This window comes from Lichenostomus cassidix, chromosome 23 (assembly GCF_008360975.1).
Source record: "Lichenostomus cassidix isolate B80296 chromosome 23, HeHo_3.0, whole genome shotgun sequence".
In the NCBI taxonomy this organism is placed as follows: Eukaryota; Metazoa; Chordata; class Aves; order Passeriformes; family Meliphagidae; genus Lichenostomus; species Lichenostomus cassidix.
The window spans coordinates 2,019,472-2,035,061 of NC_139503.1; the positions used below are offsets into that span (position 1 = coordinate 2,019,472).

Here is a 15,590-nt window from a genome sequence, read left to right on the forward strand (position 1 = left end):
CCAGGTCCAAACCTGGGGTGTTTCAAGGTGTTTGAAGGGTTTTGCAGCTCCAGGACGTGCAGTGCCCACTTTACCCCATCCTGGGCAGTGCAGCCCTGTCCTGGCTCTTCTAGGACATCAGAGCTCAAGGAGGAGCATCCTTTAGGATGCTGGTGTGCCACGCCGGTCCCTGATCCTTTTCCCATGGATGCGAGGGGCGGATCATGCTCGGTTTGTTGTTTGTGGCTTTGGGGGGACATGCGCCACCATCACCAGGACCCCAAGGGGACCCTGGAGAAGCGCAGGGAGCAGCAACAGAACCGCTGCTGGCACCGGATTTGGGATGATGACAGGGCAGGCGGTGCTGGGGACAGTGCCGGGCAGGGCACGAGGGGTCTGCCACGCCAGGACCCCTCGGTGCCAGCAGCAGGAGGAGGAGGAGGCTGGAGCCCCGCGGCTGTGCTGTGTTGCAGTTCCCGGCGCGTGGGAGGAGTGGTCCCCGTGGAGCCTGTGCTCGGTGACCTGCGGGCGAGGGGCCAGGACCAGGACGCGGCGGTGCTCGGCCTCGCGGCGCGGAGGGAACGCCTGCGAGGGCCCCGAGCTGCAGGCCAAGCCCTGCAATATCGCGATCTGCCCGGGTCAGTACCTCCCTCCCTCCCCCCGCGCTCCTCCTTCCCGCCGGGAATGCCAGGAGAAGGGAACAGAATGGGTGCCTGGAGCAGCCCAGGCACAGGGGTGACGTGTGACACGGGGTGCGCCCTGCTGTCCCCATTGGAGATCTTGTCTTGAGCCCCCAGTGTGGACAGGGGTGCAGCTTGGGGACCACTGAGGAGGTGGCCTTGTCCCTACATTCTGCTCTGGATGGCCCTGGTTGGCACAGGGACATTGTGGGGCATGTTGACATGCTGGTGGCAGTGCCATGTCTGTCCCTTCCTCCTTCAGGAGTGGCCGTGGTGTTTCTGTGGTGACAAACAGAGATGCCATGTCTTGGATGGCGTCCCCTTAGGGACCCCATGTGTGACACGGGGCAGCTGGCAGGGAGTTCAGAGCAGCAGGGAGAGTGGCAGCTGCTCTGACAGGGACATGACACCCGTGTCACATGGCTTTGGCCGTGGCAGCTCCGTGGAGATGCTGCTGGAACTCCTGGGCTTGGCAGGGAATGATGCCAGGCATGCTGGGTTTGGTGGAGAGCAATGCCAGAGATGCTGGATTTGACAGGACTGACGCCAGGGATGCTGGATTTGGTTGGAAGTGATGCCAGGAATTCTGGATTTGGTTGGAAGTGATGCCAGGAATTCTGGATTTGGTTGGAAATGATGCCAGGGATTGTTGGATTTGGTGGAAAGTGATGCTGAGGCTTCTGGATTTGGTTGAAAGCGATGCCAGGGATTTTGGGTTTGGTTGGCAGTGATGCTAGGGATGCTGGATTAGGTTGGAAGTGATGCCAGGGATGCTGGATTTGGTTGGAAATGATGCGAGGAATGCTGAATTTAGTTGGAAGTGATGCCGGGAATGCTGAATTTGGTTGGAAATGATGCTAGGGATGCTGAATTTAGTTGGCAGAGATGCCAGAAATGCTGGATTTGGTTGGAAGCGATGCTGAGGGTTCTGGATTTGGTTGGAAGCGATGCTGGATGGGATGCTGGATTTGGCCAGAACTGATCCCAATGACGCCAGAAACGCTAAGTTTGGTGGGAGCAACACCTGAGTCCCCACCCTGACCCTGTCCCTTGCAGTGCAGCTGGTGTGGGGGCCAGTCCTGGTGACAGTCCCCCACCCAGGACAGGGTCCAGCACTCCCTGTCCCGTCCGGCACGGGATAAACCGGCACATCCATAGGTTGGACCCGTTGCCCGGCGAGCCCGGCGCGGATCACGGCCAGCCGGCCGCTGGCCGGCGGGAGCTGACGGCGCTCTCCTTGTCCCCGCAGTGGAAGGGCAGTGGCTGGAGTGGGGCGCCTGGAGCCGCTGCTCCGTCACCTGCGCCAACGGCACCCAGCAGCGGACGCGCAAGTGCAGCGTCTCGGCCCACGGCTGGGCCGAGTGCCGCGGGGCCCACGCCGACGCCCGGGAGTGCTCCAACCCCACCTGTCCCAGTAAGGCCCCGCGCGCTGGGGGGGAGCGGGGGGACGGCGGTGTGTCGGGGCGCCCAGCACGGCCCAGCCGTCGCGCCGCCGCGGTGTCACCGCCGGTGACACCCGGGTGCTGGCAGCCCCCTCCGCTGCGGGGAGCAGGAGCTTGAGGGTGATGCCAGGGATCACCCAGATCCACGGGACCCCCGGAGGAGCCAGGGTTGGCGCTGTCCTCGTCCCGGGTCGCGCTGGGGACCTGGCGGTCCTGCCGTGCTTTGGGCGGACAAGCACGAGTGAGCTCTGGCGTGTGCACAGGGGCTGGGGACGGCTCTGGGTGTGGGGGACACCAGCACAGGATGGACTACAGGGTCCTCATCCTGTCCTTCGAGCCTCTCATTGTCTTGTGGGAGAGGTCATGGCATTGGTGGCCCCTACTGAGGGAGGCCTGTCATGGTGGCAGGGACTGAGGGGCATCTGCACCAGGATGGGCATGTCACCTGGATGGGCATGTCACCAGGATGGGCATCCCACCATGGTGGGAATGTCACCACGGTGGCCATTTCACCAGGATGGGCATGTCACCTAGATGAGAATGTCACCAGGATGGGCATCTCACCAGGGTGGTCATGTCACCACGGTGGTCATGTCACCAGGATGGGCATCCCACCAGGATGGGATTGTCACCAGGGTGGCCATCTCACCAGGATGAGCATGTCACCAGGATAGGCATCTCACCAGGATGGGAATGTCACCAGGGTGGTCATGTCACTAGGATGGGCATCTCACCAGGATGGGCATCCCACCAGGCTGAGCATGTCACCAGGACAGGCATGTCACCAGGATGAGCATCTCACCAGGACGGGCATCTCACCAGGATGCCAATCTGCTCTAAAAGAGATTTAAACCACCCATCTGCGGATTTCACACCCTGCGGGATTTCCGCTCACAGCGCTTGGGGCAGCGCCAGCGGTGCCCCATGCCGTCCCCGCGGGTGCCACTCCACATGCAGAGCTGCGTGTCCCACAGTGTCCCCATCCCCACAGCAGACAGCAAGTGGGGTCCTTGGAACCACTGGAGCCTCTGCTCCAAGACCTGCGACACCGGCTGGCAGCGGCGCTTCCGCATGTGCGAGGGCACGGGCGTGCGCGGCTACCCCTGCGAGGGCAGCGGCGAGGAGGTGAAGACCTGCAACGAGAAGAAGTGCCCAGGTATGGGGTACCCCACACCCCAGAGCCCCTCGCCCAGGGTTTGGGGTGTGCTGATTTCCCCCTTCGCCCCCAGCCTACCATGAGATGTGCAAGGATGAGTATGGGATGATGATGACCTGGAAGAAAACGGCTGCTGGGGAGATCATCTACAACAAATGTCCCCCCAATGCCACCGGTGAGCCCAGATGTGCTCCGAGCTGGAGGAGGGCAGCGGGTGGTGGGTGGCATTGGGGTCGAGCACCCCTAAACCCCAAGGGGGGTGGGTGGCATGAGGGACAAGTGGCCCAAACCCCTCTGACCTGGAGCAGAGTAAGGTGGGTGACACTGGGGGTGAGCATTCCCAAACCCCAGGGGCAGAGGGTAGTACTGGGGTCAAAAACCCCCAAACCCCAGGGGCAGAGGGTGGCATTGGGGTCAAAAACCCCCAAACCCCAGGGGCAGAGGGTGGCACTGGGGTCAAAAGCCCCCAAACCCCAGGGGCAGAGGGTGGCATTGGGGTCAAAAGCCCCCAAACCCCAGGGGCAGAGGGTGGCATTGGGGTCAAGCCACCAGGAGCAGGGCAGAAGGTTGTGGCTGGCACTGGGGTCGAGAACCCCCAAACCCCAGGGGTCATGGGTGGCACTGGGGTCCTGGGGGGTGATTCCAGTGCCAGCCCCAATCCCAAATTTCCGTTGCAGGCTCCGCCAGCCGCCGATGCCTGCTGAGCCCCCACGGGGTGGCCTACTGGGGTGTGCCCAGCTTCGCCCGCTGCATCTCCCACGAGTACAGATACTTGCATCTCTCAGTAGGTGCTCGCTCTGGCACGGCCCCTCCTGTCCCCTGTCCCCTGTCCCTCTCCCCCTGACTGCCACCTCACTTCTCCATCTGGGCATCGCGTGGGGAAACTGAGGCAGGGCTTGCTGGGTGGGCTGGGAAAAGAGATCCTGTCCGAGCTGTGTCCTTGGGAAATGGTTGTTGGGATAGGAAGGGCCCCCAGGCCCCCATGGATGTCCCCCCAGGCCCCCATGGATGTCCCCCCAGGCCCCCATGGATGTCCCCAGACCCCCACGGATGTCCCCAAACCCCTATGAACACCCCCAGACCCCCATGGGTTTGGAACAAGACCCCAATCCTAGAGCTGCAGGGTTCGAGCTGTGCTCCCATGTCCTTGGGGAATATCCAGACCCCCATGGAAATGGTTCTTGGGATGGGGATGGCTCTGCAGAGCCCTCTGGATGTCCCCAAACCCCTGTGAACACCCCCAGACCCCTCTGAATGTCCCCAAACCCCTGTGGACTCCCCCAGCCCCCCACACCCTGCAGCTGCCTCAATGAACCCCATTAGCTCTGCAGTGTCCCCCGCGCTCTGGCTGTGACTGGGGACACCCAGCACCGTTGGGGGCGGTGCTGGCAGCCAGGTGACACCTCTGTCCCCCCCCCATTCCAGCTGCGGGAACACCTGGCCAAGGGCCAGCGGGTGCTGGCCGGCGAGGGCATGTCCCAAGTGGTGCGGAGCCTGCTGGAGCTCATGGCCCGCAAGACCTACTACAGCGGAGACCTCCTCTTCTCCGTGGAGATCCTGCGCAACGTCACCGACACCTTCAAGAGGGCCACCTACACCCCGTCCTCCGAGGACGTGCAGGTAGCGGGCAGGGGGACGCCGAGGGACCTCTCCCCGGGGTGGTGGCGGTCGCTCGGTCGCCAGCCCCGCTGAGCCCCGTCCCCGCAGCGCTTCTTCCAGGTCGTGAGCTACATGGTGGACGCGGAGAACCGCGACAAGTGGGAGGATGCCCAGCAGGTGAGTGGCGCAGAGCGGGGTGGTGACAGCCGGGATGTCCCCGCCCCGGGGGTGTCCCGGTGGCTCCGGAGCTGCTCCCGTCTCCCGCAGGTCTCTCCCGGCTCCGTGCACCTGATGAAGGTGGTGGAGGACTTCATCCACCTGGTCGGGGACGCGCTGAAGGCTTTCCAGAGCTCCCTCATCGTCACCGACAACCTGGGTGAGCGGCGGGGCGGCCGCGGGGACCCGAGGGGACGCGGGGAGCGGGAGGTGACCCCGCTGTGTCCCCGGGCAGTGACCAGCATCCAGCGGGAGCCCGTGTCCGCCGTGTCCAGCGACATCAACTTCCCCATGAAGGGGCGGCGGGGCATGAAGGACTGGGCCCGCAGCTCCGAGGACAAGCTCTTCATCCCCAGGGAGGTGCTGAGCCTCGCCTCGGCCGGTGAGCGGGAATGTGGGTGGGTGTGGGGGTGGGTGTGTCCACATCTGGGAGCGTGCACATCTGGAGGTGTGTGTATGTATTCATGTGTGGATATGCACATGGGAGAGCACATCTGGAGGTGTGTGTATGTATTCATGTGTGGATACGTGTATGGGGGTGCACATCTGGAGGGGTGTGTGTGTGTATCCATGTTTGTTCCTGCACATCTGGGAGCGTGCACATCTGGAGGGGTGTGTGCATGTGCAGGGGGTGTGAGTGTGCACATCTGGCAGAGTGCGTGTGTCTGTGTGTGAACTTGCACATCTGGGAGGGTGTGCGTGTCCGTGTGAGTGCACATCTGGGTGCTGCACCCGTGTGGGTGTGAACATCTGGGAGCGTGCAGGTGTGTGCACGTGTGTGAACATGGACGTGTGGGTGCACATCTGGAAATGCACACCTGTGGGAGTGTGCACATCTGGAACTGTGCATGTGTGAACGTGCTCCTGCACATCTGGGAGTGTGCACACGTGTGTGAGCCTGCACGTGCTCCTGCACATCTGGGAGTGTCTAGGTGTGCACACATGCGAGCGTGCACATCTGGAGGCACGCGTGTGTGCACATCTGCTGCAGATGTGGCTCCACATCTGGCTCCCATCCACACCCACCCGAGCTGCAGGTGAACACGTGTGCTCAGGGGCTGTGCGTGCGTGTGAGAGCACATCTGGGTGCACATCTGGCAGCCTCCTGCCAGCCCCCTGTGTGCCCCGCGTGTCCCGTCCCGCGTGTCACCCGTGTCACCGAGCACACGCGTGTGGCTCTCTCTGCAGAGGCGGACGAGTCGTCGCACTTTGTCATCGGGGCGGTGCTCTACCGCACGCTGGGGCTCATCCTGCCCCCGCCCAGGTGAGTGGCGCCACCCGCGGTGTCCCCCGCTGTCCCCCGGCCTGTCACAGCCGGTGTCCCTCCCCGCAGGAGCCCCCTGGCCGTCACCTCCAAGGTGCTGACGGTGACGGTGCGCCCACCGACCCGGCCCGCCGAGCCCCTCGTGCTGGTGGAGCTGTCGCACATCATCAACGTGAGTGTCCCCTCCCTTGGTGTCGGGAATGTCCCTTCCCGTGACATCAGTGTGAGTGTCCCCCTCCCCATGTCACTGTGTGTCCCCTCCCATGTTCTCAGTCTGTCTCCCTTTCCACATCAACGTGACTGTCCCTGTCTGTCCCTCGTCATCACTGGAAGTGTCCCCCTCCCACGTCATCGTGAGTGTCCCCCTCTGTGTCATCACACCAGTGTCCCTGTTCCACGTTGTCCCCGTGAGTGTCCCCTCCCACCATGTGTGGCCCTTCCTCATCATCAACCCCCCTGTGTCATCAATGACTTCCTTCATCAGCACGAGTGTCCCCTTCCCCTCCCACGCCATCGCTGTGTCACCCTCCTGTCCCATCGCTGTGTCACCCAACTCCCAGTCCCAGTCCCAGTCCTGTGTCACCAGCAGTTCCCAGTTCATGGCCTGGTCCCTGTGCCACCCGGGGAATGTCCCCAAGGGCCACAGCCCCTGCTGGGGTGGCGGCAGGGCTGGGGGGAGCTCTAACCTGTCCCTGTGTCCGCAGGGCACCTCCCACCCGCAGTGTGTCACCTGGGACTACTCGAGGACGTGAGTGAGGGGCGGGGGGACAGGGACACCCTGGGGACAGGGCGGGGCTGGCAATGCCGGGGGGATGCTGGGACAGAGGGGGAGTGCGGATGGGAGCAGGGATGGGAGAGCAGGGATGGAGCAGGGATGGAGCAGGGATGGAGCAGGGATGGGAGCAGGGATGGAGCAGGGATGGAGATAGGATGGAGCAGGGATGGAGCAGGGATGGGAACAAGGATGAGAGATCAGGGATGGAGCGGGGATGGGAGAGTAGGGATGGAGCTAGGATGGAGCAGAGATGGGAGCAGGGATGGGAAAAGGGATGGGAGAGGAGGGATGGAAGCAGGGATGGAGCAGGATGAAGCAGGGATGGGAGCAGGGATGGGAGATCAGGGATGGGAGATCAGGGATGGAGCAGGAATGGAGCAGAGATGGGAACAGGGATGGGAGATCAGGGATGGAGCGGGGATGGGATAAAGGATGGGAAAGCAGGGATGGAGAGCAGAGATGGCAGCAGGAACAGGGATCATCTCCGCGGAGCCAGGACCATCCCCTCCCGTACCCCAGCCCCACCGGCGCGGGCGCGCTGAGCTCCCCCGGGATCGATGTGGCCCCGGAGCCGCAGGGCCGCCCGCGCCAGGCTGCCAGATGTGATTTGTTAGCGCTGGCAGGAACGAGGGAAAGTAGGGCAGGGAGGGGGGCGGGCAGCGCTGCGGGCTGGCGGAGGGCAATGCCCGCCCCCTGCCCAGGTACCCGCGGGTGGGCAGCACATCGGGGTCACCGGTCCCCAAACCCGTGGGGAGGTGCTGGCCCCAGGGACAGTCCCCAGCTGTCCCACAGACCCAGTTCCCGGTTTTCCTGCAGCGCTGGGAGTTGTGTTTGCCCCCCCTGGGGATGGCAGTGTCACCCCCCGTCTGCTCCCTGTGACAGGAGGGGTCCCCAAGTGTCACAAATCCACCGCCACGCCGTGGCAGGAATGTCCCCAAGGGAGGGACGGGTCCTCATGGCAGAGGGGTCCCTATAGCAGAGGGGTCTCCATTCTGGGGGGAGAGGACCCCAAGGAGGGAGGGTCGCCATGGAGAGAGGGAATCGTCACCCACCTGGGAGGGGACACGGATGTCAGGGGGCTTTTAGTGTTGTCCCCACTCCCAGAAGGATCAGCCCGGGGCAGGGATGGCTTCACCCCCTCCCCACACTCTGGGGGTCCCCTGGCAGCACCCCCCGGTCCCACCCCGCAGGCAGGGGCCAGGAAGGGGTTAACCCCGGCGAGGCGCGAGGGGCTGCGGGTGTTTGATCATTTCAAATTGCTCTCCCTCGCTCTCTTCCCATTAATCAGGGATGCTGGCTTGGGAAACTGGGACACGGAGAGCTGCCAAACCCTGGAGACCCTCCCGGCGCACACCAAATGCCAGTGCCGCCAGCTCGCCACCTTCGCCGTCCTCGCCCAGCTGCCCAGAGACCTGGTAGGGGACAGGCTGGGGACAGCCCCGAGCCGGCTGGGGACACGGGGTGAGGGTGGGGGGCTGGCGGGGGTCCCGAGGGAGGGTGGGGATGGGCAGGGAGCATTTCCTGCAGGGACCAGGTGGGCACTGGAGGGTGGGGGTGTCCCCCAGCACCCCCCAGCACCCCCGGCAGGGTGGGTTTGGGTGGGCAGGGGGCTGCCATGGTGGATAGAGCTCGATCCAGGGCATTGCCCTGTGCCAGGAGGGGAGGGGGCAGCTCTGGCCCCCCACCCCATTGCTATTCCGCCCGTGTCCCCCGTTGTCACGGAAATGGGCACGGGTCCCCGGGAAGGCGCCTTGGCAGTGCCACCACTGCCACCCCCTGTAGCACCCGGAGGTCCCCAGTGAGGGGTGGAGGGGACAGGGGGCTGGCAGGGAGTGAGACTGGGCTCAGCCAGTCCCCGCCGGTGTCCCCACAGGCCATGGACCCCTCGGGGACCCCGTCGGTGCCACTGATGATCGGCTGCGCCGTGTCCTGCATGGCCCTGCTGACCCTGCTGGTGATCTACGCTGCCTTCTGGAGGTGACCCGAGGGCACCTGGGCACCTGGGGGGCACCTGGGGGGCACCTGGGGGGCGAGGCCGTGTGGGGAGGGGGCGACAAAGAGGGACAGAGCCCCAGAAAAGGCTCAGCATCAATGGGATTCATGTGGTGAGAAGGGTGGGAGAAGAAGCCTGGGCTGCCTGGCACTGTCCCTGCCCCGCGACAGTGCCCACCTGGTGGCAGCATGGGACAGGGACAGGGACAACAGGGACAGGGACAGGGACAGGCTGGCCCCACGCCGCTCCTGCCGCAGGTTCATCAAGTCGGAGCGCTCCATCATCCTGCTCAACTTCTGCGTCTCCATCCTGGCTTCCAACATCCTCATCCTCGTGGGCCAGTCCCAGATGCTCAGCAAGGTGGGTGTCACCACCCCGCCACCCTCGGGTTGTCCCCATGAGGGTGCAGAGGCCGCGCTGGTGTCCCAGGCGGCTCTCCCCATCCCTGCTGGCTCCCAGCAGCAGATTGGATTTGGATTAACTCGATCCAGGGATTAAAATCCCCCGAGCCCGTGGCTTTGACACAAACCTCGGCGGCAGTGGGGCTTTAACCTTTAACTGCCGCGGTGCCAGGCGTCCCCCTGATGTCGCCGTGTCCCCACCCCGCAGGGTGTGTGCACCATGACCGCCGCCTTCCTCCACTTCTTCTTCCTCTCGTCCTTCTGCTGGGTGCTGACCGAGGCCTGGCAGTCCTACCTGGCGGTGATCGGCCGGATCCGGACACGCCTGGTCAGGAAGCGCTTCCTGTGCTTGGGATGGGGTAAGATCCCAGGCTGGGCGGGAGGGTGACACCCCTGTCCCCTCCCTGGGACATCCCAGGGTGATCAGGGGGGAAACCGAGGCGCGGTGGAGGAAAGCACAGCCGGGTGTCTTGGTTGTGGCACCCGTCAGTCCCATCGCTGTCCCCATCGCTGTCCCCACCGCTGGGGATGGCACAGGGGTGGTTCTGGGGGGACAGTGCCACCTTCCCGCGGCTCCTCCAGCCTCGTGTCCCCTCTCCAGGGTTGCCAGCCCTCGTGGTCGCTGTCTCCGTGGGCTTCACGCGGACCAAAGGCTACGGGACAGCGAGCTAGTACGTGGGGACAGGGGCAGGGGACAGGGGCACGGGGACTGCTCCAGACCGGCAGGGAGCTGGGCATGGGGACAGGGCTGTCCCCTGACACGCCACCCGCGGTCCCCTGCAGCTGCTGGCTCTCGCTGGAGGGCGGTTTGCTCTACGCCTTCGTGGGACCCGCTGCCGTCATCGTGCTGGTGAGCTGTCCCCGAGCCTCGGACCCCCAAAAACCCACCCGGGGGGGGTGTGGCAGCTCCTGCCGCGGGCGGGGGGCTCCGTGCCCGCGCTGAGCCCACCCTCCCGCAGGTGAACATGCTGGTGGGCATCATCGTCTTCAACAAGCTCATGTCCCGCGACGGCATTTCAGATAAGTCCAAAAAGCAGCGAGCTGGGTAAGTGGCCTGCGCCCCGCGGGGGGGTCCCTGGGGTCACCCGCCGCCCCCCGCACCCTGCCGGGGGCTGGGCATGGGGGTGCCCCGGCAGCGGGCTGCGGGCGGGGCAGATCTCACCGCATCCACGGGCGGCGGGGGCCAAGCCCGGGGTGAGCGCAGCCCCTCGTTGGGGGCTGCAGGAGGGGCAGAATTTGGGGGGGCAGCCACCCCCGCTCCTTCCCTCGGGAATGGGGGTCCGCAGGCCGCAGTCCCCGCTCCCTGCCCGCGCCCTCCCCTGCCGCTTGGCCACCCCCCCTCGCCATTAACAGCTGCCGCCCTCGACTAACCCAGCGCTCTCTCTCTCTCTCTCTCTCTTTCTTCTCCTTCTCCCATTTGCTTCTTGCCTGTGTCCGTCCATCCATCCATCCATCCCTCCGTCCCTCCGTCCATCTGTCTGTCCATCTGTCCATCCCCTCCCCGCCGTCCTGCCTTGCTCCCTGCCCTCTCCCCGTGCCTGCATCCCCCCCGCGTGGCCCGGTCCTGGCCGCGGGGCGCCGGGGGGGCGGTGGGCTCCTAGCTCCAAGCCCCCCCCGTGCGGCAGCCTGCTGCTGAAATGCACCAAGTGCGGCGTGGTGTCCAGCGCGGCCATGACCTCCGCCACCGCCAGCAGTGCCATGTTAGTGCCCGTCCCGCGCCCGCCGCGCCCCCCGCCCCGAGCACAGCGCCGGGGGAGGGGGCTGGGTGTCGCCCCAGGGGGGTTGGGGGGCGGTTTGGGGGTCCCCGAGGGGAAGGAAGGGTGTCGCTGTGTGCTCGGGGCGGGGTGCGCGCGTCCCATCACGTCTGCATGGCATGGCTTCCCATGGCAGGTCACCTCATCGCTGGGGTTGGGGGCTCCTCCGCGCCGGGGGTGGGGACGGCGCGGGCTCGGGGGTGTCCCCGGGACCCTCTTGGGTGAACTCCCGGAGGCTGCCGAGGTCCCCGCTCGCGACAGAGGCAGCCCCAAAATTCACTGCTACAAAAAGAGAAAAAAAAAAAAATCCCCTCCCTGCCGTTCTGGTGGCCGCAGGAGGGTGACGGTGGCCCCGCGTCCCCCCAGCACCGTGTGGCTGTGTGGGGACAGGGACACACCCGGGGAGCTGAAACCCGCAGGTCCCCTCGCTCCTCAGTTCCCAGCCAGCGCTGGCTTGGGGACACCGAGGACGAGGGGACAGCAGGTTCACACCGCCCCGGCCATGCTTGCGGGGCGCTGGGCGCGGCTCGGGGGGCTGCTGCGGGGCGGGGGGCGGTGCTCGGGGGGCTGTCCGGGGGGCAGTCCCGCCCCGCGGGCTCACCCCGGCCCCTCTCTCCCTGCGCCAGGGCATCGCTGTGGAGCTCCTGCGTGGTCCTGCCTCTGCTGGCGCTGACCTGGATGTCGGCCGTGCTCGCCATGACCGACCGGCGCTCCATCCTCTTCCAGGTCCTCTTCGCCGTCTTCAACTCCGTCCAGGGCTTCGTCATCATCACCGTGCACGGCTTCCTGCGCCGAGAGGTGGGGCGGCGCCGGAGGGGTGCCGGGGGACAGCCCTGGCCGCGGGGCCGTGACCGGCTCTGTCCCCGCAGGTCCAGGACGTGGTGAAGTGTCAGATGGGCGGGTGCAGGAGCGAGGAGAATGAAAACTCGCCCGACTCCTGCAAGAACGGGCAGGTGCAGATCCTGGTGAGTGGGGCCCCCCTGGAGACCCCGCCGCCTCCTGCGCCGGCCGTGCTGCTTCATCTCCCCGTCTCTCTCCCTCTCTTTCTCTCCTCTCTCTCTCGCTCTCTCCCCTCTTTCTGGATTTTTATAGACAGATTTTGAAAAGGACGTTGACCTGGCGTGTCAGACAGGTGAGCTCCGTTGTCGCCGTGCCGCGCCTGGCGGGGATGGGTGGCACATGCCAGGGGGTCCCTCCCGTGTCCCCACCCTCCGTGGGACCCCCGTGCCTGGCTCTGACCCCTCTCCCTGCCCACAGTGCTGTTCAAAGAGGTGAACACCTGCAACCCCGCCACCATCACGGGCACCTTGTCCCGCATCTCCCTGGACGGGGACGAAGACCCCAAGCTCAACACCACCTCGGAGGGCACCCTGGGCTTCTCCAGCCTGCCCGGCAACATCCCCCCGGCCAGCATCCTGGTGCAGGTGCCCAAGATGACGCCCAACGTGGTGGCCGGGCTGACCGAGCTGGGCGAGCCGCCGGCGCAGCAGCTCGGCTTGGAGTCGCCGGGTCCCGTCTACCTGTGCACGGAGAGCAGCCTGAGGCCCCTGGAATACGGCTGGATCCGAGCTCCCGAGCCTCCCCGCGAGAGCGACTACATGATGCTGCCCCGCCGCACCGGCAGCCTCAAGCCGTTCCCCCGCGACGAAGGGACGCTCGGTCCCGGCGCAGAGGAGGCGGTGCCCGGCGGGACGGGGCGCCCGGCGGCCGAAGGGGAATCCTACCCCGGTTTTGTGGCCGTGGATCACGTCAATGTGAATCTGAACCAGCCCTACGCCACGGTGAAGGCTCCGTATGGCCTGCAGTTCAAGCAGCACCCCACGGTGCGGCAGATCTTGGCCTCGGAGCTATCGGAGCGCAGCCGCACCATGCCCCGCACCGTGCCCGGCTCGGCCATGAAAGTGGGCTCGCTGGAGGTGAGCGGGGGGCTGGACACGCGTGGGGGGTGGGATGTGGCATGAATGACCCCCGTGCTCCCCCCTGGGCATCCCACCCTAGGTGGGATGAGCTCCGTGTCCCCAGCCGGGCATGGATTGGGGCTGGCATGTGTCCCCAAACCCTGTTGTCCCCTCATCCCGGACCTGCAAAGACCTTTCCCTTTTCTTCTCCCTCTCCCTCCCCTGCTCCTGCCTGTCCCCTGGCAGAGGAAGAGGTTGCGGTACTCTGACCTGGACTTCGAGGTAAGTCCTGCCATGGTGGTGTCACCGGTGTCACTGTTAGGTTTGTCCCCACTCCCTTTGCCCCGCTGGCAGCTCCTGGGGGTTTAGACCAGGCAGGAACAAGAATTGGCTCTGGATTAAAAAGTGATGAGCACGGAGTGGGCTCTGCTGCTTGTCTGGGATGCCCCGGGAAGGCAGGAGGGGGACAGAGTTGGGGACAGTGCCGAGGGACAGTGCTGAGGGACACAGGACAGTGCTGAGGGACACAGGACAGTGCTGAGGGACACAGGGCAGTGCAGAGGGACGGTGGGCAGTGCAGAGGGACACAGGGCAGCGCCGAGGGCCACAGGACAGTGCAGAGGGACAGTGGGCAGAGCTAACGGCCACAGGACAGTGCCGAGGGACAGTGGGCAGTGCTGAGGGACAGAGGGCAGTGCCAAGGGACAGCACCGAGGGACAACAGGCAGTGCTGAGGGACGCAGGACAGTGCTGAAGGACACAGTGCAGCTCCGATGGCCACAGGGCAGTGCTCAGGGACACAGGGCAGTGCTCAGGGACACACGGCAGTGCAGAGGGACAGTGGGCAGTGCCGGGGGACACAGGGCAGTTCAGAGGGACACAGGGCAGTTCAGAGGGACACAGGGCAGTGCCGACAGCCACAGGCTCTGCTCTGCCCCCGCAGAAGGTGATGCACACACGGAAACGCCACTCCGAGCTCTACCACGAGCTCAACCAGAAATTCCACACGCTGGACCGGTACCGGGCTCCGTCCTCCGGCTCCTCCAAGGTGAGGTCCTGGAGGCCCCGTCCTGCCCCGGTTTGCACCCCCGGAACCCTTCGCCTCCTCCCGCATGGACTGTGGCACCCTGGGCAGAACGGGGGCACCCAGGGGCGATGCCGGGGCTGAGCGCTGGGGGTTTTTCCGCAGCGAGAAAAGCGGTGGAGCGTCTCGTCGGGCGGCGGGGACAAGAGCACGGCCAACGTAAGTGCCTCACCCCAACTTGGGGTTGTCCCATCCCATCCTGGGCTGGCCCAGGGGCCGTGGGACAGAGCCACAGCGACAGATCTCCCTGTCACCGCAGGATGTCACCAGCCCCGAGGAGCAGCGGCCGAAAGCTCCGGCCGCGCCGCCCAAGCCGTGGAGCACATTCAAGGCGATGACGCTGGGCTCGCTGCCCAGCGCCCAGCGGGACCGGCTGGAGCTGTGCCGGGCAGACTGGGACAGCCCCTGCCCCGGCCTGGACGCGGCCGACGGCGACTTCCAGACGGAGGTGTGAGCCCCGCGCCCATCGCCGCCGCCTCCGCCCCGTGCGCGGCCCCGCGAGCCGAGACGCTGGGTTTGCCCCGCGCTCCGGGGCAGCCGGGGGGGTCCCTGCCTGGCCGGAGCCGTTTCCCCCCCCGGGAGAGCCGCCTCCCCCCCGTCCTCTCGCGGTTCCTCCTCCCGCCACCCCCCGGACGCGGGTGCGGAGGGGAGCCGCGCCGTCCCCACCCCAAAATGCTCCCCCACGCTCACGCCTGCACCCCCTCCCGGGGCAGGACCGGCCGTCGAGGCCCTCAGACCTTCGTTCTTTTCTACCGGGATGTTTCTTCACGCCGTGCACCGTGTGCACGCGAGCGGCCGCCCCCCGGGACCCCCCCCAGCCCTGGGACCCCCGCGGCCGCCCCCTCCCAGCCCTCCCCACCGTCCCCACCCCACGGGGCAGGTGCTGTCGTTGTTGGAAATAAAAGTTCACTCTCTGTGGTGCCGTGGGGCCGCGGCCGCCGCCTCGTGATTCACCTGGGGGTGGCTGTCACCCGCTGGGGACCCCAAGAGCTGTCTACACCCTCCCTGACAAAAAATCTCCCCGAGCAGGGCTGATCCTGCATCACCACGCTGCAAACTAGTGTCGTACCTGGGGAACCGGGAGCGGGAATTATAGAGTAATTAATCTGTGAGCAAATTAGGAACTTGGGGGGCAGTGGCGGAGCTGGAGGAGAGGACATCTCTGCCTGGTGGCCCTCAGCACGTGTGGGATTAGAGATTTTGGTCCCCGGTGTGGATCGTGGCACCAAAACCCTCACCCCGGGCAGTGCCGTGGTGGGGGCAGATCCTGGTCACGGCTATTCCTTCTCCATGGGAAAAGCCTCCTGAGCTTCCTGAGGGTTTGCTTTGGACAGGAGAGGCTTGGAAAG

General features: G+C 65.7%; 1 protein-coding gene across 10 annotated transcripts in view; it reads left to right on the forward strand.

Annotated features, from left to right (window-relative positions):
* ADGRB2 (adhesion G protein-coupled receptor B2) overlaps positions 1-15,175 on the forward strand; it is a 64,422-nt gene extending 49,247 nt beyond the window's left edge. For 3 of the 10 annotated variants that reach the window (XM_085080939.1, XM_085080938.1, XM_085080944.1), the window contains exons 5-32: positions 453-617; positions 1,909-2,073; positions 3,093-3,257; positions 3,331-3,432; positions 3,935-4,041; positions 4,683-4,877; positions 4,965-5,033; positions 5,124-5,232; positions 5,308-5,454; positions 6,261-6,336; positions 6,406-6,508; positions 7,041-7,084; positions 8,400-8,526; positions 8,985-9,088; positions 9,362-9,464; positions 9,714-9,864; positions 10,107-10,176; positions 10,289-10,355; positions 10,465-10,550; positions 11,107-11,205; positions 11,886-12,057; positions 12,129-12,224; positions 12,352-12,391; positions 12,517-13,175; positions 13,404-13,439; positions 14,101-14,205; positions 14,347-14,400; positions 14,501-15,175. In XM_085080939.1, coding sequence (XP_084937065.1) covers positions 453-617; positions 1,909-2,073; positions 3,093-3,257; positions 3,331-3,432; positions 3,935-4,041; positions 4,683-4,877; positions 4,965-5,033; positions 5,124-5,232; positions 5,308-5,454; positions 6,261-6,336; positions 6,406-6,508; positions 7,041-7,084; positions 8,400-8,526; positions 8,985-9,088; positions 9,362-9,464; positions 9,714-9,864; positions 10,107-10,176; positions 10,289-10,355; positions 10,465-10,550; positions 11,107-11,205; positions 11,886-12,057; positions 12,129-12,224; positions 12,352-12,391; positions 12,517-13,175; positions 13,404-13,439; positions 14,101-14,205; positions 14,347-14,400; positions 14,501-14,695 — 3,611 coding nt within the window. In that variant the 3' untranslated portion in view covers positions 14,696-15,175. Of the gene's footprint in view, positions 1-452; positions 618-1,908; positions 2,074-3,092; positions 3,258-3,330; positions 3,433-3,934; positions 4,042-4,682; positions 4,878-4,964; positions 5,034-5,123; positions 5,233-5,307; positions 5,455-6,260; positions 6,337-6,405; positions 6,509-7,040; positions 7,085-8,399; positions 8,527-8,984; positions 9,089-9,361; positions 9,465-9,713; positions 9,865-10,106; positions 10,177-10,288; positions 10,356-10,464; positions 10,551-11,106; positions 11,206-11,885; positions 12,058-12,128; positions 12,225-12,351; positions 12,392-12,516; positions 13,176-13,403; positions 13,440-14,100; positions 14,206-14,346; positions 14,401-14,500 lie in introns of those variants that run through there. The other 7 variants (XM_085080935.1, XM_085080937.1, XM_085080940.1 and 4 more) reach the window with 7 other exon arrangements.
* The last annotated feature ends 415 nt before the right edge of the window (positions 15,176-15,590 follow it).